Consider the following 21,609-nt stretch of genomic DNA (forward strand, 5'->3'; position numbering starts at 1 on the left):
TTTTTTTTTTGACTGTTAAATTAATACTTCAGTGAATAGCCCAGTACATATATTTTGAATAAGCATGTTTGTAGGGTCAATGCCTAGCCTTGGAAAGATATCTCCAAGTTATCCTCAAAAAAGCTATACAACGTGCCCTTCATAATGATGGTTTGGTCAACAGTAGACCACATACACAACAGCGGTCCCATAAAATTATAATGGAGCTGACAAAGGAGCCTAGTGACGTGAAGCTGTCTTAATGTCGTAGCACAATTTATTAAGCAAAGTTAGTGTAGCTTAAATGTACGTATTTATAAAGTCTATAGTGGTGTACAGCAATGTCCTAGGCCTTCACATTCACCCACCACTCTCTCACTGACTCACCTAGAACAACTTCCAATCCTGCAAGCTCTATTCACAGTGAGTGCCCTATGCAGGTGTAGCTTTTTTTTTTTTTTTTTTTTTGAGACGGAGTTTCGCTGTTGTTGCCCAGACTGGAGTGCCATGGCACGATCACGGCTCACCGTGACCTCCACCTCCTGGGTTCAAGTAATTCTCCTGCCTCAACCTCCTGAGTAGCTGGGACTACAGGCACGCACCATCATGCCCAGCTAATTTTTGTGTTTTTAGTAGAGACGAGGTTTCACCTTGTTGACCAGGATGGTCTCGATCTCTTGACCTCGTGATCCACCCGCCTCGGCCTCCCAAAGTGCTGGGATTACAGGCTTGAGCCACCGCGCCCGGCCTACAGGTGTAGCTTTTAACAAAAAATATTTTATACTCTATTTTTACTTTATCTTTGCTATGTTTCTAGGACAGTCACTGGCTATACGAGTTTGTGCCTAGGAACAATAGCCTATACCATATAGTCTAGGTGGTAGTAGACTGTACCATTAGGTTTATGTAAGTACACTCTGTGATGTTAGCACAACAATGAAATTACCTAATAACACATTTCTTAGGATGTGTTGCCGTTATTAAGTGACTCATGACTATATCTACTTGATACTTACACCAAGAGTTTATAAGAGGACCTGCTTTCTTATACCTCAGCCCTGGAAGCTAAACTTCAAGTTTTCCAATTTAGTAGGTTAAAAAAATTGGTGTCACATTGTTTGGGTTATGAGTGAGACTGGACAGATTTTCAGATTTGTATTTGTTGCTTATATTTGTTTTTCTGTGAACTTCTGTGTATACCTTAAGCACATTTCCTTAGCTGCTTTGCCTTTTGCTTATTGTTGTATACAGTCTCTTTGTAAAGTGTGTTGCTTACTTGTCATTTGGCTTAGTAAATGTATTTTGCAGTTTACCTTTTTAAAATGTATATGCTATAATGCTTATGGGAATTTTTTTAATGTAAAAGTTTTAAATTTTGATGAAGTCAGATTTGTGAGTCCTCCTTTGTGGTAACAGGTTTTATGTCTGGCAAAACAAGAGTTTTAAACTATGATTCCTTGCTGCCTTGTCTAGGCAGTTTCATTACGGACACAGGAACCCATCATTCAAAAGTATGAGTGCGTTCCAGATGCCAAAACCAAGCACACATGACAACTCTTTTTACCCTATGCTTTTTTTTTTTACCCAGGATAGTGTTGAATACTGCATCATTGGCGTCACAATTTTATCTCAGCTAACCAATGAAATTAATCAAGTAAGTGCTACAGCCTTCCTCATTGAAGTAAGTGCCATATTTTTTCTTAGTATTCGTGTTTTCTGCTGTGTGTGGGATGATCTTTTTTGGCAGTTGTATGCTTTTGCGGTAAGTGATTAATGCCCTTTTGAAACAAAACAGTTCCATTGGGTTTTCCTCTGTAAGTGCAACTCACCTCACTTTTTGTTCTGTTCCTCTTCTGTCTCCAGGATATTTTCCCCTTGCACCTTAGCTTTTTTTGTTGGTATTAATTTTCATTATAGAGATAAAAGCAATCAAAATCATAACGAAATACTGCCTTGCCCATAAAAGAGAATGACTTCAAAGAAGGGGCTGGGCACTGTGGCTCACACCTGTAATCCCAGCACTTTGGGAGGCGGAGGCGGGTGGATCATGAGGTCAGGAGTTCGAAAGCAGCCTGACCAACATAGCAAAACCCTGTCTTTACTAAAAATACATAAATTAGCCGGACGTGGTGGTGGCCACCTGTAATCGCAGCTACTCAGGAAGCTGAGGCAGGAGAATTGCTTGAACCCGGAAGGTGGAGGTTGCGGTGAGCCGAGATGTCGCCATACTTCAGCCTCGGCAACAGAGTGAGACTCTGTCTCCGAAAAAGAAAAAAAGAACCATAAAAGTGGACCTTTTGTGTGCCCCTTCTGCTCCTCAATACCTTGAATTTTTAAAATAGTCATTGACGTGACAGAGGACTACAGAGGAAACACCAGTGGCTTTCTTTTGCTCTGGCTATATTTTAGTCATTTACTTTTATGCAGCTAAAATTTTGTGATTATAGAATAGACCCGTATCAACATTAGTTATAACATCTTACCCGTAAGTTGGCAGCATATTAATTATATTAGCATTACTGTTGCTATTGCTCATAATTATGCAGACATTTTTATTAACCTTCAGAAATCTTAACTGTGAGTTGATCCTATTTCAAATGTGTTAGCTTATAGCCTGTGAAAACTTGGAGTCCATGTTGTGTTCTCTAGCCATGTGCAATCCCCATTGTGATCTGTAATTACCAAAATAATAACAGCTTACACTTTTGAGTGATTACTGTTAACTACTATTCTAAGCACGTACAGTAAATAATTTTAAATAATTTTGGTGAGGTCTGGATCTGGACTATTAGTATGTAACCATCACCCAGATAATATTCTCAGAACAGTCATATGAGGTAGGTACTGTGCTTATCCCATTTTATGGATCAGGAAACTGAGGCACATAAAGGTGAAATTACTTGCCTAAGGTTTCACAAGCAACAGTGCGTGAATTGAACCCAGATAGTCTTATTCTAGGGCTTGTGTTCTTAACAATAATGTACTATTTAACCACCCTTAAAAAAACCTTCACAGTAGAAGAGCAGATGCATTAACTGAGGATAGAGATTGTGGGCTTAATCTTTTCCCCTTTGAAGCTTGGCCCCACATAGTACATCAATTTATATATATATATAAAAGACTTTTTCAAGATTTTACTTTTCTTGAGAAAATGATGAAATTGTGTAGAGCATTTAGTGTGTAGTCATTCTGTGCATTATGGTCAGTATAACAGATTATATGATAAATAATCAGCAATATCTTTATTATCTAAGACACATGATAACACAATGACAGAAGCAAGAATTGGAGAATATTTTCAGCCTTTAAATCATTTGAATTTTTCATTGTTTTGTGGTTGTCAGGTTCAAAAAAGAAAATATATTTCTGTCATTATTCTTACCTAGAACCTAGAAATAAAATTAAGGAAGACTTGATTGTCAACGATCTTGCTGCTTTACACTTTAATGTGGCAAAAACAAAAGGGTCTCCTCTTGGATGAATTGATCAGTAAATAGGAGAGATTTAAGCTTTCAATAAGTGATTAGACTGAAAATACTCCTGACAACCTTGAAATTATTTTATTCCACATATTGAGTACCTACTGTGTGTTAGAACTAGGAGCATACTAAAGAAGTAAAAGATGGAGTTCTTGCCGGTTGCAGTGGCTCACGCCTTTAATCCCAGCACTTTGTGAGGCCGAAGCGGGCGGATCACGAGATCAGGAGTTTGAGACCAGCCTGACCAACATGGTGAAACCCCTCTCTACTAAAAATACAAAAATTAACCGGGTATGGTGGTGCATGCCTGTAATTCCAGCTACTCAGGAGGCTGAGGCAGGAGAATCACTTGAACCCAGGAGGCAGAGGTTGCAGTGAGCCGAGATCATGCCATTGCACTCCAGCCTGGGTGACAGAGTGAGACACTGTCCCAAAGAAAAAAGAAGATTTAGTTCTTAGCCACAAAAACATTTATAATTTAGCTGAAAAGACAAGAACAGCGAAATAAGTAAGAGACCAGTACAACCATTTAAATTGTTTTCACTTCTGGTGTATAGGCAATATGTTGAAATAGGTTAGAAAAGGAGGTGAATATTACAGGCTGCTGTCATTTGGAAATTCTGCAGTAACTTCAGCTTTGAGGGTTTTTTGAGTTTTGCTTACCAAAATCAAAGCCTGTTACCCTGTGGGTGTTTAAGAGACAGGATCTCACTCTGCTGCCCAGGCTGGAGTGCAGTGGTGCAATCTTAGCTCACTGCAGCTGTGAATGCCTGGGCTCAAGGCCCTCCTGAGTAGCTGCGCCTTAGAGGCATGCACCACCACACCAATTTCTTTTTAAAAGTTTTTAGAGGTAGCTGGGGAGTCTCACTGTGTCTGCTCCTGGGCTCAAATGATCCTCCTGTCTCAGCCTCCCAAAGTTCTAGGAGTTACAGGGGTGAGTCACCACGCCTGGCCCATTAAGCCACAGTACAACATGAAAGTAATTATTAGTAATGTCTGCCAACAATTTAGGTTTTATCTCCTGAATACAGAGGAAAATAAGAATTTGCAGCAGAGATATCCATCCTTTTGTTTTCCCTCTGTAAGCTAGAAAGAAAGGATATCCTGGCTATTAGCAGTTTATATCCTCCATCCTTTCACTAGATATGGTTTCACAGTAATTTAAATGTCAAAAATGTATTTTATGTTTATGTTGCTCTTATTGGAAATCCCAGCTTATTTGAAGTCTGCATGAAAAATTCTTTTTTTTGTAATTAATTCTTTGCATTGGTTTCTTCTTTGTCTGCACAGGCAGACACCACTCATCCTTTAACCAAGCACAGAAAAATAGCCTCCTCTTTTCGCGATTCATCATTATTTGATATCTTCACACTTTCCTGCAACTTACTAAAACAGGTGAGCATGTATCTTGGGTCATGTTTCCCAGTTTCTTTTGAAAGAATGAGAATGGATGGCAACTTGTTAAATGTCAGTTTTTAACTGACACTGTGAGAATTTAGACGTCTCTTTAATCTTCATCTCTTACTTAAGACTCATAGAGGTGTTAAAGGAACTGGTCAGAGTGACCACTGAGGTTGGAGAAATGATGGTCACTTTTCTGTTTCAGATCAATTCCCCTAGGTAAAGAGCAGTAAGTAAGTGCTTATCCCATACTCCTTATCTTAAAGGAATCTAGTTTGCCTAACCAGAGTTTGAAGTTCTGTTGTTGTTTTTATAACCACATAAAATCTTTCTACATGGTGTGAAAGCATCTTAGTTTTACAGTGTTTGGATTCTTAGTGCTCTGAAAGCAGGTTCAGACTACATTGTTAGCATACAGAAACCAGGCTGGTTCCCCTGCCCCCTGCTGAGTTAAAGGCAGCACATAAACAAGCAACATCTGTAAGGAAAAGTAGATGTTGAATTTTTAACATCCATTTAGATTTAATAACCTGGAGGGTAGTCAGTATCACAAGGAAATTACCTGTGTTAAAGTCGAAAGTTGGTGTTTCTGTTCATTTATTGATAGAGCTGAACTGAGAAAGAAGTGTTAAGCTGAGAGTTCCACACAGCTGCAACCCAGCTTGGGTGCTTTGTCCTATAGAAAACTAAATCGGGTTCGCCTCTGGCTTTTTGTTCATTTTTGTGGTTTTGTTCTCATTTTCCAACATTTCCCAGTTTTAGTTTTAGAAGCCAGTTTGTATTCTTTCTGTTATTCCAGTTAATGATACTCATCTTTTTCCTCAATTATGTAGTTTTACCTTAGAATTCCCAGATAATCCTCGGGTTAAGCAAAGCTGCCCGGCAAAAGCTGTTACACCCCCTGGAGGGGAAAAGGTTTTGAGAAAACTAAGGATTGAATTCTTACTGATACCATCAGGAACAAATAATTAGCCAGCCAGTCATGAAGGCTCAGCTGGTATAACCTTGCAATGGGACAGGCACAGTAGCTATGGACAGTACTCACCTGTAGTCTGTAGGTACATTGCAGATGAGTAAATAAAATTCAGTGATGATTTTAATTCTGGTTTGAAAGATTTTTGGTGATGATGGCGGTGAAAAAGAGGAAAGAAAGTATGGCAGGGTATTAAGCGTCCTCAGAGGTCCCTCCATAGTTTAACCCCATTCCTGTCTAGAAATAACTAGGTTCTCACATGCCAGTAAAATGACCACAGGAGCCATATTGCCTCAATTCTCTGTGGCCATTATGTCTACATTGTGTGAGGAATAAGTGTTTAAAAGGGGCTTTCTTTAAATACCAACTTCATGTTTTTATAGTAAACATATTTTCATAGTGTAGAAGGAACCAGGTATTTTCATAGTAACATTAGGGTGATAGAAGTACTGTGTCTTTGGAGAGAAGGGGACATTTTACTGTGCTGAAATACAGTCCTCCTTTTCTGGCTTAATAGGCTTGTCGATCAGGGAGCAAGCTGGGAAGAGAGGAGTGATTTTGGGGGGCTCATTATCTGGTAATTTTTACAGGCTTCAGGAAAGAATCTAAACTTGAATGATGAAAGTCAGCATGGCTTGCTCATGCAGTTGCTCAAGCTCACTCATAACTGCCTCAACTTTGACTTCATCGGCACTTCAACTGATGAGTCCTCAGATGACCTGTGTACAGTGCAGATTCCCACCAGCTGGAGATCAGGTAACAGAACTTCCTCCATCTCAAAGGCTGTCACTCCCCTACAGAGTGTCTGTAGGATGATCTAAAGAATTCCTGTGTATTCTGAGGGAGAACTGCGAAAAAATTCTTTTTTTTTTTTTTTTTTAAAACAGGGTCTCACTCTGTCACCCAGGCTGGGGTACAGTGGCACGATCACAGCTCACTGCAGCCACAACCTCCTGGGCTCAAGCAGTCTTCCCATCTCAGCCTCCCAAGTAGCTAGAACTATAGGCACATGCCACCACACCCAGCTAATTTTATTTATTTATGTTTTGTAGAAGTGGGGGTCTCACTATGTTGCCCAAGCTCATCTTGAACTCCCGGGCTCAAGTGATCCACCCACCTTGGCCTCCCAGTGCTAGGACTACAGGTGTGAGCCACCGTGCCTGGCCAGTCGCATCTGTTTTATAATATGGGGAAGGTTGTTGGAGTAATAGACCTCCCAGTGTCAAAGAACCTTTAAAATTGCTGATTAATAATAGATATGTATTTTACCTTCTTGCATTAACTGCCTAGAGACTTCTTTAATCTATTTAGGATAATATCTATCTTTAAAAACAAAATCAAACAGAACAACTTGTTTTTATGTTTGTCTTTGTGTTCCAGAATGATGAAGGTTTTAAATTATTTTTATGGACAGAGGTGCTTGGATTGCCTTAAATTCTCTGAGAATCGAAAGGAAGAATCTGTTTCTTAGAGAAGCTAATAATACTTTCAAAAAGAGAAAAGAAAAAGGAAAACCAAAAAGCCCCTATTTGCTTATCACTTCCAAATGAAATAAATATTCTGTAAGCTAAGTAGGCAGAAGGATATGCTCCCTGATGTATAGTGCCAGAAGTATGCCAGCAGCAACGTGCATGCCTAATAAAGTGATGTCTTTTGTCTTTTTCTTCCCCAGCATTCTTAGATTCTTCAACTCTGCAGCTGTTTTTTGACCTGTATCATTCCATCCCTCCTTCATTTTCACCTCTGGTGAGTCAGGACCACTGTTTCTTAATGCAAACCTATTTCTAGAAGATAGCAATGGTGAATGAGCCTTATGTTCATTTGTTTTATAAAATTATAGAAGTAAGGCATAGAAATACTAGGCTAGTTATCTAGTCTTTTGAGATTAAGCTTGTAGCCTAAAGGTTCTAGCCATAAAGTCTTAATTATTTTTAAATTATTCCTGTCTAAGGGCCAGTTCCTGCAGATGGTCAAGCTCTTCTGGGTCTCATCTTGTATCTGACTTTATGCTCTTCCTCAGATATCCACAGGCTAGCACATGGGGATTCACCTAATACTGTCTAGTTGAACTATTAAGATTGTCCTGGCTCAGAAAACCCCTCAGGCGTACATTAGATTGTGATAAATGGAATCTGTGATGGGAAGGCTAATTTGCATACTTACCCTGAATAACATCTGGAAGCTATTGGGAATGATGTATTTCTCCTTTAAAGCCATAATTAACCTAAAATTTCAAAATTCATTCAGGTTCTAAAATGCTAGTAGTCTGGTATTTCAGATTGTTGGTGTAAAATACTGGTTGGTGTTGTACACAAAATATATAAAGAAAACACAGTGACATAATGAGTGTTATGCATAGTATTTGTGCAGTAGAGGACTTTTCTGGTTATTGTAGCACTTCTCCAAATTAATGTAGACCTTCGTTTTAGCCGAAACATGATTCATTGTTGTTGGGTATATCGTTAAGGTTACTTCAAGAAAAGGTAGCACAGTCAAGAGGGATAATTAAGAATGGACTACTTACAAAGGTGTGAGTAAAATTAAGCAACACCAACATGGGTGGCGGTGCATGCCCCTGGGGCTGGCAGTAGAGGAGAGCCTCAAAGGGCAAGTGAAGGAAACCTGGAGAGAGCTGAAGCTGTGTTGTAGAGGAGGGCTGGACAAGAACTACAGCCATCAGTAGAGAAACTGCTGGCTGGTCATAGCCAGCTGGATGGTTGGAAGAGGAGAACCTCGTTCCTTCTACCCTCTGAACTGCTGCTGGTACTTTCCATTGGTTGAAGCTAACTAGAAGCCAGAGGGCAAGGGAGCTTGGCTGCTGTCCTCAACAGAGGCCAGCCTCCTAGGGAACAAGGCGGGGTGGAAAAGGGTGAAAAGGAGACCTAGAGGGGCGGCAGAGAGTGTAAATATCTAACACAGCAAGAACAGGAAAATGTCTTTAGGGGTAAAGCTGCTTTTTTTTTTAGAGCCCAGATAGGGTATGCTTATTTCTTTATATCATGTAATGAAATAAGCACATCATATCTGCATGTCAAACTCATATTAGCCAGGAAAAATAAATCTAAAATTTTAAAGTACAAATTGCTTGGTATTTTCATGGGTGAAATATATATCTTAGCAAGAACAAAGATGCCGTTGGAGTGGTTAAAGGGAATTTGTACCTAAGAAAATTTCCAAATTCTGAATTTAATGAGCTGCTATGGTCCGCTTGGATCTGTGCCCTTTTCTTTTTCTAAAATAATGTTGTTTCAGATATTTTAAAGAAGAGTATTGTAGGAGGGGGAATGTTTCTGGTGAAAATATCTGTACAATCTTTAATCATTGTATTTGGGTTTTCCCCTGCATTTAGGTATTATCCTGCTTGGTACAGATCGCCTCAGTCAGAAGATCCCTGTTTAACAACGCAGAGAGGGCCAAGTTTCTCTCTCATCTTGTAGATGGTGTTAAACGAATCCTGGAAAATCCACAGGTAAGTTTTTCTGAGAATGTACATACATATGGAATTAGTGTATGCCCAGCTGTTATGAGTCAGAAGGAAATCCATCCCGAGGCCCAGTAAACAATTCAGTCTGTTGTTCTTCAGGGAAGATTGATGTGAATCTCTATCCGTAGGCCAATTCTGAGAGTATTTGCCCAAAAGAGGAGCTCATATCCTCCAGTTTCAGAAATGTAGGCGTTACGGGAAAGAATCACTTTGTTATAAGGGAATAAGGAAGAAGCTACTCATTTTTCTCCCAAGAAATTCATGACATTTGCTTTTTGATTTTGTTTACCTTTTTACAAAAATGTTTATTGGTAACCTGAGTGTATAGGGCTGCTTTTAGGTGGGAAGGAAGATACTGTCTTTTAAATGTTCATGTCATAACTCCATTCCCTTTTTTGGCTTGAAGTCCCAGTGATTCAGCATTTTTTGAAAGTATCACTTCTCTACACTAGAAGAAAATTAAAAAGCAGTTTATTTTAAAATATACTCAGTTTTGTCCTTCTTTTTAAAATTCATTCATTCATTCAACAAATTATATTGAGTACCTACTCTGTGCCAGGGATACACTGGTGAACAAAATAAGGTCTATGCCTGCATATGCTAACAGAGGAAGACATATACCAGGAAACATACAATTAAATATACTGGTAGAATAAATTTTAAAAATCTATAATATTTGTTATAACTCTGTCATGTAAACAACATATGAATAAAGTGATATAACTACATGAAACATTTGTATAACTTTGCTAACTATAGATTATTTGTGCTTAATGATCAGTTTGACAGATGGAGGATGAAAATTTAATTAGATTTCCTTTGATTGGTAACAATCAATAAGCAAAGAAGCCAGTCACGTCTTAGAATGTGCCCACTTTTGCCGTAATGAGCTTTACAGCCTCAGTGTGATCCTTCTAGGCTTCTGTTTCAAACCTTGTCCATTGAGGCTAATAATCTCATCTCATCTCATGGGATAATTATTGAGAACATATCAGATGATAAATGTTACTGTCCCTTTTTAAAGTGACTTTTTAAAAAATTGTTTCTGAATATTATACAGATGTATCATTCTGAATCATGACTTGTAGCCTAGAAGTTAAAAAGTAGATTTTACCCCATCCCCCATGCCATCCCAAGTATACATCATTCTTGAAGTACTGGTGAGTCATATTTTACATTTTATTTTTCTCTTGTGCTATTGCCAGAGTTTGTCAGACCCAAACAATTACCATGAGTTTTGCAGACTACTGGCCCGATTGAAGAGTAACTATCAATTGGGAGAATTGGTAAAGGTGGAAAACTACCCTGAAGTCATCCGATTGATAGCCAACTTCACAGTGACCAGCCTACAGGTTTGTCTTTGATTGCTTGTATCTTCCTTCCTAAATACTGGAATCTCTTCTCTTGCTTGTTGGGTTTTTTTTTTTGGAGACAGAGTTTCGCTGTTGTTGCCCAGACTGGAGTGCAATGGCACAATCTCGGCTCACTGCAACCTCTGCCTCCTGGGTTCAAGCAATTCTCCTGCCTCAGCCTCCTGAGTAGCTGGGACTACAGGCACGCACCATCATGCCCAACTAATTTTTGTATTTTTAGTAGAGACAGGGTTTCACCTTGTTGACCAGGATGGTCTCGATCTCTTGACCTCGTGATCCACCCGCCTCAGCCTCCCAAAGTGCTGGGATTATAGGCGTGAGCCACCACGCCCAGCCACTTGTTGGTTTTAACCATGTAAGAATATATATATTTTTTCTTGGCAAAGGTAAAAAGTATAGCCCTACAGAGTAGTTACTGTTGTGGCCCGTGAATTTACATTTATACAAGTGCAAGGATTGTGGGGAGAGGAACATGTGGGAATTAATAGGATAATATTTATACTCACACCAGAGAGAATTCCCTCAGAGTCACCCCAGAAAAGCCAAGGCTGGAACAGGGAGCCAGACAGAAGAGTAAAAAGAAAGTTAATTCCCTCTCTTTTTTAGTTGTGTAATAAAGAACAATGGGTCTCAAATTTTATGGCTTGTATCACAGTCATCTGGGAGACTGATGAAAAAATACAGGTTCTCGAGTCTTACCCCCATAATTTCTTGTTATAAGGGAATAAGGAAGATGCTACTCATTTTTCCCCCAGGAAGCTGTATTCACTAGGTCCATGGTAAAGCCCTGGTGTTTCTAATAACTTCTTCAGGTGATTCTCATGCATACTAATGGTTGAGAGCCGTGTGCATATGGCTTTCCTTGTGATATAAGGCTTACACAGCCAGCATATAGCACCTCTTCTCACTAGATGCTTAATCTTTGAGATACTGGTAAGCATGTTAAACTAGTTGCCATACACAGAACAACCCCCACAAAAGTCTATCCTCTTTTTTCAAAAAAGAAAAAAGTACCTTCTGTGTCGATGGTGTAAGACTACTGTATAGATAAATGAAAAATATGCCTTCTGCTTTTCTACTTTTCATTAGCACTGGGAATTTGCCCCAAATAGTGTGCACTATCTTCTGAGCCTGTGGCAGCGGCTAGCAGCCTCTGTGCCATATGTCAAAGCCACAGAGCCTCACATGCTGGAAACTTACACTCCTGAGGTCACCAAAGCCTACATCACATCCCGGTTGGAATCTGTGCACATCATACTGAGGTAAGGAAGCTTAGCCTCATTCATTCCCCCACCAGTGGCCTGGTGTCACACTTCATAGAGACCAAACATCCCACTGGCATAAAAGTACTCGATGGGTGTCTCATTGGAGCTCCTACTGTTCATGGTTCTTTTTCCTTGTCAGCAGAGTAGCATGAGAGCATAAAGCCTGATAGGATAGCCTTGTGTCTTAAACATTCATATCCTATTCATATTCCCCCTTTCACTGTCCATAGTAATAGCTTCGAATACAGAGTATATTCATATAATATTTGTCCTTGCCACTGTTTTTCTTTAAATGTGAGAAACATTTATAAGATATAGATGATAAGAATTATAATGTGTAACTTATAGGCGCTTAATGTGAACTCCTAAAGAAATAAGTGGATAAAGATTATACAATCTAGTTATCAACTCTAATTTGAGAGCTAGAGGACATAAGAATTCTAAGTCATTGATCACTGATTGCATTACCTTTACGTGTGATTTCTGTCTACATTGACTTAACTGAACCAGAAACCCGTAACTAAAGAAACATCAAGCCCCTTCAGAAATGACCTATATTAAATGAGGTTATCCCTGTTTATGTAGCTTTCTTGTGTATCTTTTTCATTGGCTGTTTTTCAAGAGACTTTACTTGGAGTCTGAGGGTCAGGGGCCTTTTAAAGTTAGATTGTTAATTTGCTTAGCTCCAAGTGCATTGAGTAGTCATGAATTTTAGTCTTAACTGTTTATGACTTGAATCAGTTCAAAATCTGAGTATTCATGAAGTTCACCAGCAAGCCTTGTTCTTTCACCTCCATAGCTTCACCTCTTGAGGATTCAGCTGGCTTCAGTGAGGCATCATTGGAGAGTGGTTATATGTTTGTAGGCTCTGGGCCTGGATAGCCAGTTAGTAGCTGTGTACTCTTGGGCAAGTTTCTCCATTTCTGTATTTGTAAAATTAAAATAATAGCCTACTTCGTAAGGTTCTTACAAGGATTAAATTAATATGACCTGGTACAGTATGTAGCACATGGTAAGCACTCAGCTAGTTGTAGTGCTGCTGTTGACATTATACTGTAGTGTAACAACAGAAAAGCTCCTCCTTGGACAAGATGTTACAATCTAGGAGCCGGCAGATATGGCAAGACCTAGTACAGGTCCACAGTGCCTTGTTTGCAATTCCAAAGTCCAAGATGTGACAGAAGAAATTTCCTCATCAGTTTGGCATCAGAATTAACTTGTTTACAGAACTGGACAGGAGTTGGTATGAGACTATATATATAGATTTTTTAAAATCCTACATAGTATGACCATTTATAATATTCATATGTTTTGCTACAGGAACATTGAATTTGATGTGCCACAAAGCCCGCCAAGGGTTTTATGTGATACAGTAGAGGCATCATACTGCCTTCCACCAATCTAAACATTTCTGAATTCCAAGACACATCTAGCCACAATGGCCTCCCACACAGGACTGTGTACTTGTCCCACAGTTTACTGTAGTCAAGAGCAAGCGAAAAACTAAGAGTCAAGAGATCAGAGAGGTGAGAAGGGCAAGACTTTGAGGTTGAAGGCAGAAAGACATTAAGAGATGAGAATTCAGATTGTAAGATTTGACACCAGCAAGCAGAATATACCTAAGGGAGACTGATGCTAGGGCGAAGACATCGACCTTCTGACTTATTAAATATTCTTCCTTGGGAAAAAGTGATGTTGAGATGTAGGCCTCCACAGTTGGAAATGGTGGCTAACATGAAGAAGTCAGAGAGCTGATATTTTGGGGAAATCAGTAGGCATATTTTAAGAGTGCTGCCTTCCTTCTTCCCTTGGGAGTAGAGATGGCCTGGAAGATCCCCTGGAGGATACGGGACTGGTCCAGCAGCAGTTGGACCAACTGTCCACCATTGGGCGTTGTGAGTACGAGAAGACGTGTGCGCTCCTCGTGCAGTTGTTTGACCAGTCGGCCCAGTCCTACCAGGAGCTGCTACAGAGCGCCAGCGCAAGCCCAATGGACATTGCAGTGCAGGAGGGTGAGTGTGCAGCCTGCTGGGAACTCTAGAACTGTGAGGAGATGGTCTCCAGTACCCCTTCACTCATTGCCTCCCTCTTTCCTGCCTCCCTGCAAAAGGATTCTTTCATCATCAGTTACCTCTATATCCACAAGAATCTTTATGAATGACATTCATTCAAAAATACCCAATGGACATTGCAGTGCAGGAGGGTGAGTGTGCAGCCTGCTGGGAACTCTAGAACTGTGAGGAGATGGTCTCCAGTACCCCTTCACTCATTGCCTCCCTCTTTCCTGCCTCCCCGCAAAAGGATTCTTTCATCATCAGTTACCTCTATATCCACAAGAATCTTTATGAATGAATGAATAAATCCCTCAAGGGACTAGGGAAGAAGAACTGAAATCACATCTGCAATGAGACTTTGTTTTAAGAGATGAGGTCTTGCTATGTTGCCCACGCAGGCCTTGCACTTCTAGGCTCAAATCATCCTCCTGCCTCAGCCTCCCGAAGTAGCTGGGACTACAGGCATGTGCCACCACACCTGGCTTCTGTCTGCTTTTTAATCCCCCACAGCACAGCTGGGACCCAGCCGAGAGCTTTATGACTGCTAAATAAAGGCCCAGGGGAAACAGGGAGATAAGTTCAGATAGTAACCTGGACTTCCTGTTTTCACTGGGCCTGGCTGGTGTTTTTAACATGGCACTGTGCCCAGCTTGGGGTGTTTTTAACTCTAAGGAAGTACTACACTCTAAAAATAATGGCCTTGTCTGATACAGGAACATTGATTAACTAACGAATTTCCCCCTTAGTATTGCCCTTACCAAAGCAGAAAAGTAACCATTCTCTGTAAGAAAAGTAAGGCTTTATGGTTTCACCATAGTGTTCTTAAGATTAAGGAAGTTTAGAGTGAGGAGTGTCTTCACAAAACCGTCACTGGAGGTGACACTAATGGGTCTGTCTCCTGCTGCAGGAAGGCTGACATGGTTGGTTTACATTATTGGAGCAGTGATCGGTGGCCGGGTTTCTTTTGCCAGCACTGATGAGCAAGACGCCATGGATGGTGAGCTTGTCTGTCGGTAAGTGCTCCGCACAGAAGCTCTCCACTCCGCCTCACTGGCACTTCTCCACTCCCCAATAGGGTCCTCTCCGCCTACAGAACATAATCTTAAGATGCTAACTGCCTGAGGCACAGCTTTCAAGCCTTTTATAAGTGCTGCAAGAACTGCCTATGATCTTTACTAAAAAAAAAAAAAAAAACCAGCAATAATTTAGCAAGGAAATAATGGATACAGAATTAGGAAAACTAAAGCAGAGATTCTCTGTTAGATCTGTTTAAGGACAATATCTCGGAGTTAGTAAAACATGCACTGCTTTTGCAATCCCAAAATAAGTCTAAAAGGAAACTGTGGTTTTTTAAAGTTCACCAAAGATGGAGTTAATATTGAGTTCCTACAGCCTTCCAAATCTCTTGGCCATACACTTGTCCACCTACAGGATTTCAACTTCTGTGCAATTTTCATTATATCAAAAGCTTTTTTTTTTGGAGACGGAGTCTTGCTTTGTCGCCTAGGCCAGAGTGCAGTGGCACTATCTTGGCTCACTGCAACCTCTGCCTCCCGGGTTCAAGCGATTCTCCTGTCTCAGCCTCCCAAGTAGCTAGAATTATAGGTGCATGCCTCCATGCCTGGCTAAATTTTGTGTTTTTAGTAGAGATGGTGTTTCGCCATGTTGGCCAGGCTGGTCTTGAGCTCCTGATCTCAGGTGATCCACCTGCCTCAGCCTCCAAAAGTGCTGGGATTACAAGCATGAGCCAGTGAGCCACCATGCCTGTCCTTCAATATATGTATCTTCTGAAAATCCTCATTTGTCTCTTTGCACCCCCATTTTGTTTATCAGATGCCCATTTGCCAAGAGGCGCCTTAATCCTGACAAAAGTCTCCGTAGCATTTTCCCACTGGTGTTTTTTGAAGAGTTGAGCAAAGCTTTAATAATGAAATCTAATGCCTTTCTGATTCTGCAGCCTAGTTCAGTACTCTGTGTCATATTATAAATTTAGTTTAAACAATGTCTTGCAGACTGGTTCTCAGCTTGAGTGTAGCAACACAGTGAATGAGTCTCATTCACTCATGGTATGTCACAAATAGTTAGCCATTCCCACACTCAGATGTTAAATGACTCACTTATTATGACATCTGTATTCTCATTCACTTGCCTGCATTCCAATATCCTTTCTTTTGGGGAGAGGGTACAGAGAAAAGGGATGAAGCCACAGGCAGCATTTCTGCTATTAATCCCTGGAAGTGTTTACCTACCTGTGAACATCATCCTTCATGTGTCTCCATTCCTTTCATGGCTCTGTGAGGAAGAAAAGATTGAAAACTCCTGGTCTAGTCCTGTCACATTTATATAGATGAACCTGGCTGCAGGAAATTGCTCTACCCAAGTACAAGCATACACAACCTGTACCTGTGTTGTGTAGAGTAACCAGGATGATAGCTTGTGTTGTCTAGAGTAACCAGGATGTCCTGCTGTTGAGAGAATGGTTGCTCCTCTTCCTCCAGGGTGCTCCAGCTGATGAACCTAACAGATTCTCGTCTGGCCCAGGCGGGTAACGAGAAGCTAGAGTTGGCCATGCTGAGCTTTTTTGAACAGTTTCGTAAGATCTACATTGGGGACCAAGTGCAGAAATCCTCTAAGGTAATGGCCTCTAAGTTGACTCCCCTTAGTTCTCACTTCTTACTTGTGGGATTGCTGATGGAGGGAAACAGTCGCTAATAATTCACATAATCTCCAGGTTTCAGGTAATAGGACAGTCCAAATGTTTTCTCTTAGTCTTTAAATTCTGGGAGATTCGTCAGAGAATTGTGCCTCTTTCTCAAGTGCTCCATGTGCTTCACAAATGGCCAGTCCAGGCATCTGTTGTTCTCCCACAAATGGGCAATTCTTAGTCTCCATACGTGAATTAATATTCAGAACAGCAGAAGACTTTGGCTTTTTGTAGTTTCAGGATTTGAAAGGGACCAGTAAGATTGCTCAGCATCTGTCCAATAATACTTAAAAACTAGCTATCCTTTCAGTAAATTTGTCTCTGGGATTCTTGTCCATTTTCTTCCACATCTTACCCCCGAGTGTGGACAAAAATAGTACCGGGGTGTGATTGTTCTAATTCATGTGTTCTGGTTACTTTCTCTTCTTAACACCAGCTCTACCGCCGACTCTCAGAAGTTCTGGGCTTGAATGATGAGACCATGGTCCTAAGTGTCTTCATAGGAAAAATGTAAGTGTTTCAGCTTGCCACCAGCAAGAGTCCTTTGCAGTCCTGTTGGAACTGTAAAATGTGATCTTGGCATTGTGCTGCCAGTGCCTGGTATTCCAGCATTGATCGTTTGCGTCAGAAAATTTGTGCATTTGAGTGTGTGACAAGCTGTGCTTAGAGATATGGCCCGGCCCCAGAGCATTCCAGGCTTGTACAGGCAAGGATTTAATTTTGTTCTTGCAGAATCTCCTCTTTAGCCTCTGGAATCACAGGTGAAACCCTGTCATGTCATTAGCAAAACAGACCTCCACCCCAGTAATTCCTGCTCAGCCTCTCACCCAATTGCTGTGCTCCAGGGATGCCCAGCATAGGCATTCGCTTTCTGTTGTTGATTTCCTCTAGTTATCCCCGCGAAGGGGAAAGCTCCACTTTAAAATGGGCTTATTCCTCCCAGGAAACATCACACCCTTTAAGAGTCTTGAGTTTCCAAAATCTACTGCTGCTGTTTGAACTGTCTTCAGAGTTGGAGCTCCTGATTGGCCCTTTTTTGGTTTTTTTACGTTATACCCCTTTGGTTACATTTTCCCCTTTTTAGGAGCTCAGTTTATTAAAGCACACGCTAGGAGCCAAATATATTACCCAGGGCTGTGTGCAAAGTGATATTTTGCCTCCTATCAACTGTTCCAACCCTAAACACTCATATCCATGAGCTGGTTAATAATTTAAGATGGAAAAAGCAAAGGAGGTCTAAAGGACTCTGCCAGCCAAGAATCCAGATGCAAGGGCTACTAGAATTCTGCAGCTGACAGTGGATGGTGCAGGTGCAGAATTATATACGTCTGCCTGTTATCACTGCCGCAGAAATCTCTTACCCTTGCTGCAGAAATCAGCCCTGGAGTGCCCCAGAATTCCAAGGGCCTGGGTATGGGCCAGTGTAGCTTTGGAACCAAGTAGTGAAGATTATCTGAAGGATAATTTTTCTAGTCAACCAAATGTAAGTACGGAGATTTCCTACCCATCTTTTTTTGTGGTCGTGATGTCTGTGAATTGGTGGTGCAGATGTGTGGTGACATTTGATGAATGACTTTCTTCTGCTCCCAGCCGTCAAGGAAACCAGCAAATCAAAAGGGTCTCCTGCTTTTTTTTTCTTTTTGTCCTCCAGCATTACCAACTTGAAGTACTGGGGCCGTTGTGAACCAATCACCTCCAAGACACTACAGCTTCTCAATGACCTCTCCATTGGATATCCTTTTCTAAGCTAGCTTCTGTGCACGAGAGAAACTGGCATGCCACAGTCTTAGAATCACGCCTCCTGCTCCTTGCACTTCAGTTTAGCTTTAGTGTGTACTCACGTATCTTCCATTTTCTTAGGAGTCACATAACGCCAGTGCCCACACAGAATATAGGAATAATTTCAGGCCCCAAAACTAAGCCGACACCCAACCTGAAAGTTTAGTACAGATTTATCCCTGTCTATTCCTTAGTTCCACAAGTACATAAAAGCCCATCTTACAGGTACACACTCTGTGTGATCAAGGCTTTAGTATCCTTAGTAGAGACAAAGTCCCTCTTAGTTTGTCCCATCAGCTGGTTGGTAGAAACATCCTGATTCCAGGCTTTGTGATAGAAGTAATGACTGTACTTCCTCTTGACTTTAACTAGGTTTGCTATAAAGTTTGAATTGCTGTAGGGCAGCTTTTCGCAACCAGAGGTCTGCAAGAAATGTATAAACTCTGTAAAATTATTAAAGTGACTGTTTTTCTTACTTCTCCAAATACTATATTTAGCTAATGCCATTCTAAATAGGAGAGAAGTTCATTCATTATACACAATATATGTCTCTTATGTAGAGCATTAGGGCCTAATTCTTTCTGGGAGCCCCTCCTGAGAGAAGTCCTTTTAGGATATTCATGATAATTGGGGAACCTGCTGGTTTTATCTATTTTCTTACAGCTAGGAGTTTGATATAGGTGTTTTCTTATTAATTAAATAGTGCTTAGAAGAGTGCATTTTTCCATATTTGGCAGTGATATCTTCAAGTGGTTTTTAAAAAGTAAGATATTTGGGTAAACTGTCCTTTATTCTGAAAAACTTCCATCTGTCCTAGAGTCTGAGTCTGCTTCATACTTTCCTTGACCTTCTTCCTTTGTCTTTACGTACAGTAGCGTAAGGAAGCTAGTGAAGCTTAGTGCGGTACAGTTCATGCTGAACAATCACACGGTGAGTGATTTTATCTTTTTTCCGGGCCCTCCTAGCACGTACACATACACTTTCTCAACACATAAAGGAGATATTTAAATGGAGGTCCCTGGTGTTGCTACCTTGCTGATTTCCACCACACTGCCAGATTACACTCACTGTTATCAGAGTGGCTCTTTGAGATCCAGATGATCTGAGTTATGGTGAAGTCACCTACTGCTACGCATACTGCAGATAAATTAGTAGCAGTAACAACAATACGCCCCCTTCAAAAAAAATAAAATCTTCAGATCCTCAAGGAATGACTACATAGCCATTGCCTTGAAAGGGCTCAGTAATTCTCTGATTACTGGCTTGCATTCTGCCTCTAACTCGTGTTTTTACCATTTAACTTGTTTTCTTTTTTTCAATAGAGCGAGCACTTTTCATTTTTGGGTATTAACAATCAGTCCAACCTGACAGACATGCGGTGTCGGACTACCTTCTACACAGCACTTGGGCGTCTCCTCATGGTGGATTTAGGTACCGTAAGAAATCCTAGTGGCTCATGAAGTCATCTGGCACTATTCTAAATTTTTATTTGAGGACAGAAAACTGGATGGGGGAAGGCTTTTCTGTTATTTCAACAGTAACAAAACTATCTGAAATAACAGTCTGATTTCACCAAGAACAGATCATGCTATGAAGGTCCTTGTAACTGGAAGAGAATAACAATCTGCTTGTGAAGTTTTTATCTGATATGCAGTGGCTTAAAAATTCTCATCATATTTCTTGGGTGTTAAATAAGGGAATTGAGATTCCTAAATGTATCTTGTTGGCCAGATAACTTGTCCACCCCACACTGAGGTGTAAACCCACTTGAAATGATCAAGAAAACTTTTTATCATCCAGTTTTCTAGCACAGATGAGCCAGAAGGGCTTAATCACTTTTGTAGCACTAGTGGTGGTATTAGCAGTTTTAGGTCAATTAATAACTAAAGCTCAGTGGTATTACTCTAATTTTGAGCTGTTTAAATTTAACCCTACTAAAATGCCATGAAACTTTCTAGGTTTATGAAAGGTGACTTTAAGTGTGAATGAAGCCTCTGTACCCATTTGAAGTTTGAGTCTCATCTAGTTCTCACGCAGCAGCTTCAGTCCTTTCTCCACTGACTCTAATTCTCACCAAATCAAAATAAATAACGTAGTGCCTTATACACATATGAATCTCTGACACTGTGGCTCAGTGTCAACAAACCTAGCCTAGACTAGGTGATTTCTGTCATTTTGTAGTTTAATAATTCTGTTTCTGTATAAACATGTTATTCTTAAATTGCTACTAATACTTGTTGGGATAATAAAGGGACCCCCTGGAGTTCTCCTGGGTCTGCTCATCTTTCATTCCGTCTTCCCATGTATGCACAGCTTTGAATTCTTGTTATTGGGGTCACACCCTGGGATTTTTCTTTTACAGGAGAGGATGAAGATCAGTATGAGCAGTTCATGCTGCCACTCACAGCAGCATTTGAGGCTGTGGCCCAGATGTTTAGCACCAATAGTTTCAATGAGCAGGAGGCAAAGGTGAGTGAATGTTTCACCCAGTAATTAATCATCTTCTGGTTTAGGGCAGTCCCCAGTAGAAAATCGTGCTTGACTATAAACTATCCACTGCCTTAGCTTTTTTATTTAATATCTTGGACTTCTGGGGTTTTGGAATTGCAAAACCAGTATAGATTTGTAAACTTTTATTTTTATATGGCATTGTATTTACTTAAGTAGCTCTTAGGTTTTTTTTTTTAATCTAAGCTTTCAAATTTATTAGCATAAAATTATTTACAGTTTTCTTACTGCCTTTTAATCTCAGTTTTATCTTGACGTCCCTTTTTCATTTTTCATACTGCTCATTAGTGACAAGTTGGGTTTTCCTTTTTTGAGATGGAGTTTTGCTCTTGTTGTCCAGGCTGGAGTGTGATGACATGATCTCTGCTCACCACAATCTCTACGTCCTGGGTTCAAGTGATTCTTCTGCCTCAGCCTCCCGAGTAGCTGGGATTACAGGCGCGTGCCACCATGCCTGGCTAATTTTGTATTTTTAGTAGAGACAGGGTTTCTTCATGTTGGTCAGGCTGGTGGTCTCAAACTCCCAACCTCAAGTTATCCACTCACTTTGGCCTCTCAGAGTGCTGAGTTTACAGGCGTGAGCCACCACACCTAGCCAGGTTTTCTTAAA

General features: G+C 40.6%; 1 protein-coding gene across 3 annotated transcripts in view; it reads left to right on the forward strand.

Annotated features, from left to right (window-relative positions):
• Window positions 1-21,609, forward strand: part of XPO7 (exportin 7) — an 85,391-nt gene that overhangs the window by 52,269 nt on the left and 11,513 nt on the right. For 2 of the 3 annotated variants that reach the window (XM_017539715.2, XM_017539714.2), the window contains exons 5-19: window positions 1,568-1,633; window positions 4,749-4,853; window positions 6,423-6,588; window positions 7,505-7,578; window positions 9,182-9,301; window positions 10,522-10,668; window positions 11,779-11,951; window positions 13,773-13,966; window positions 14,916-15,021; window positions 16,507-16,642; window positions 17,149-17,222; window positions 18,364-18,444; window positions 19,358-19,421; window positions 19,814-19,922; window positions 20,854-20,960. In XM_017539715.2, coding sequence (XP_017395204.1) covers window positions 1,568-1,633; window positions 4,749-4,853; window positions 6,423-6,588; window positions 7,505-7,578; window positions 9,182-9,301; window positions 10,522-10,668; window positions 11,779-11,951; window positions 13,773-13,966; window positions 14,916-15,021; window positions 16,507-16,642; window positions 17,149-17,222; window positions 18,364-18,444; window positions 19,358-19,421; window positions 19,814-19,922; window positions 20,854-20,960 — 1,722 coding nt within the window. Of the gene's footprint in view, window positions 1-1,567; window positions 1,661-4,748; window positions 4,854-6,422; window positions 6,589-7,504; window positions 7,579-9,181; window positions 9,302-10,521; window positions 10,669-11,778; window positions 11,952-13,772; window positions 13,967-14,915; window positions 15,022-16,506; window positions 16,643-17,148; window positions 17,223-18,363; window positions 18,445-19,357; window positions 19,422-19,813; window positions 19,923-20,853; window positions 20,961-21,609 lie in introns of all 3 variants that reach the window. The other variant, XM_017539713.2, reaches the window with a different exon arrangement.

The sequence above is a fragment of the Cebus imitator genome, unplaced genomic scaffold, assembly GCF_001604975.1.
Source record: "Cebus imitator isolate Cc_AM_T3 unplaced genomic scaffold, Cebus_imitator-1.0 Scaffold120, whole genome shotgun sequence".
NCBI lineage: Eukaryota > Metazoa > Chordata > Mammalia > Primates > Cebidae > Cebus > Cebus imitator.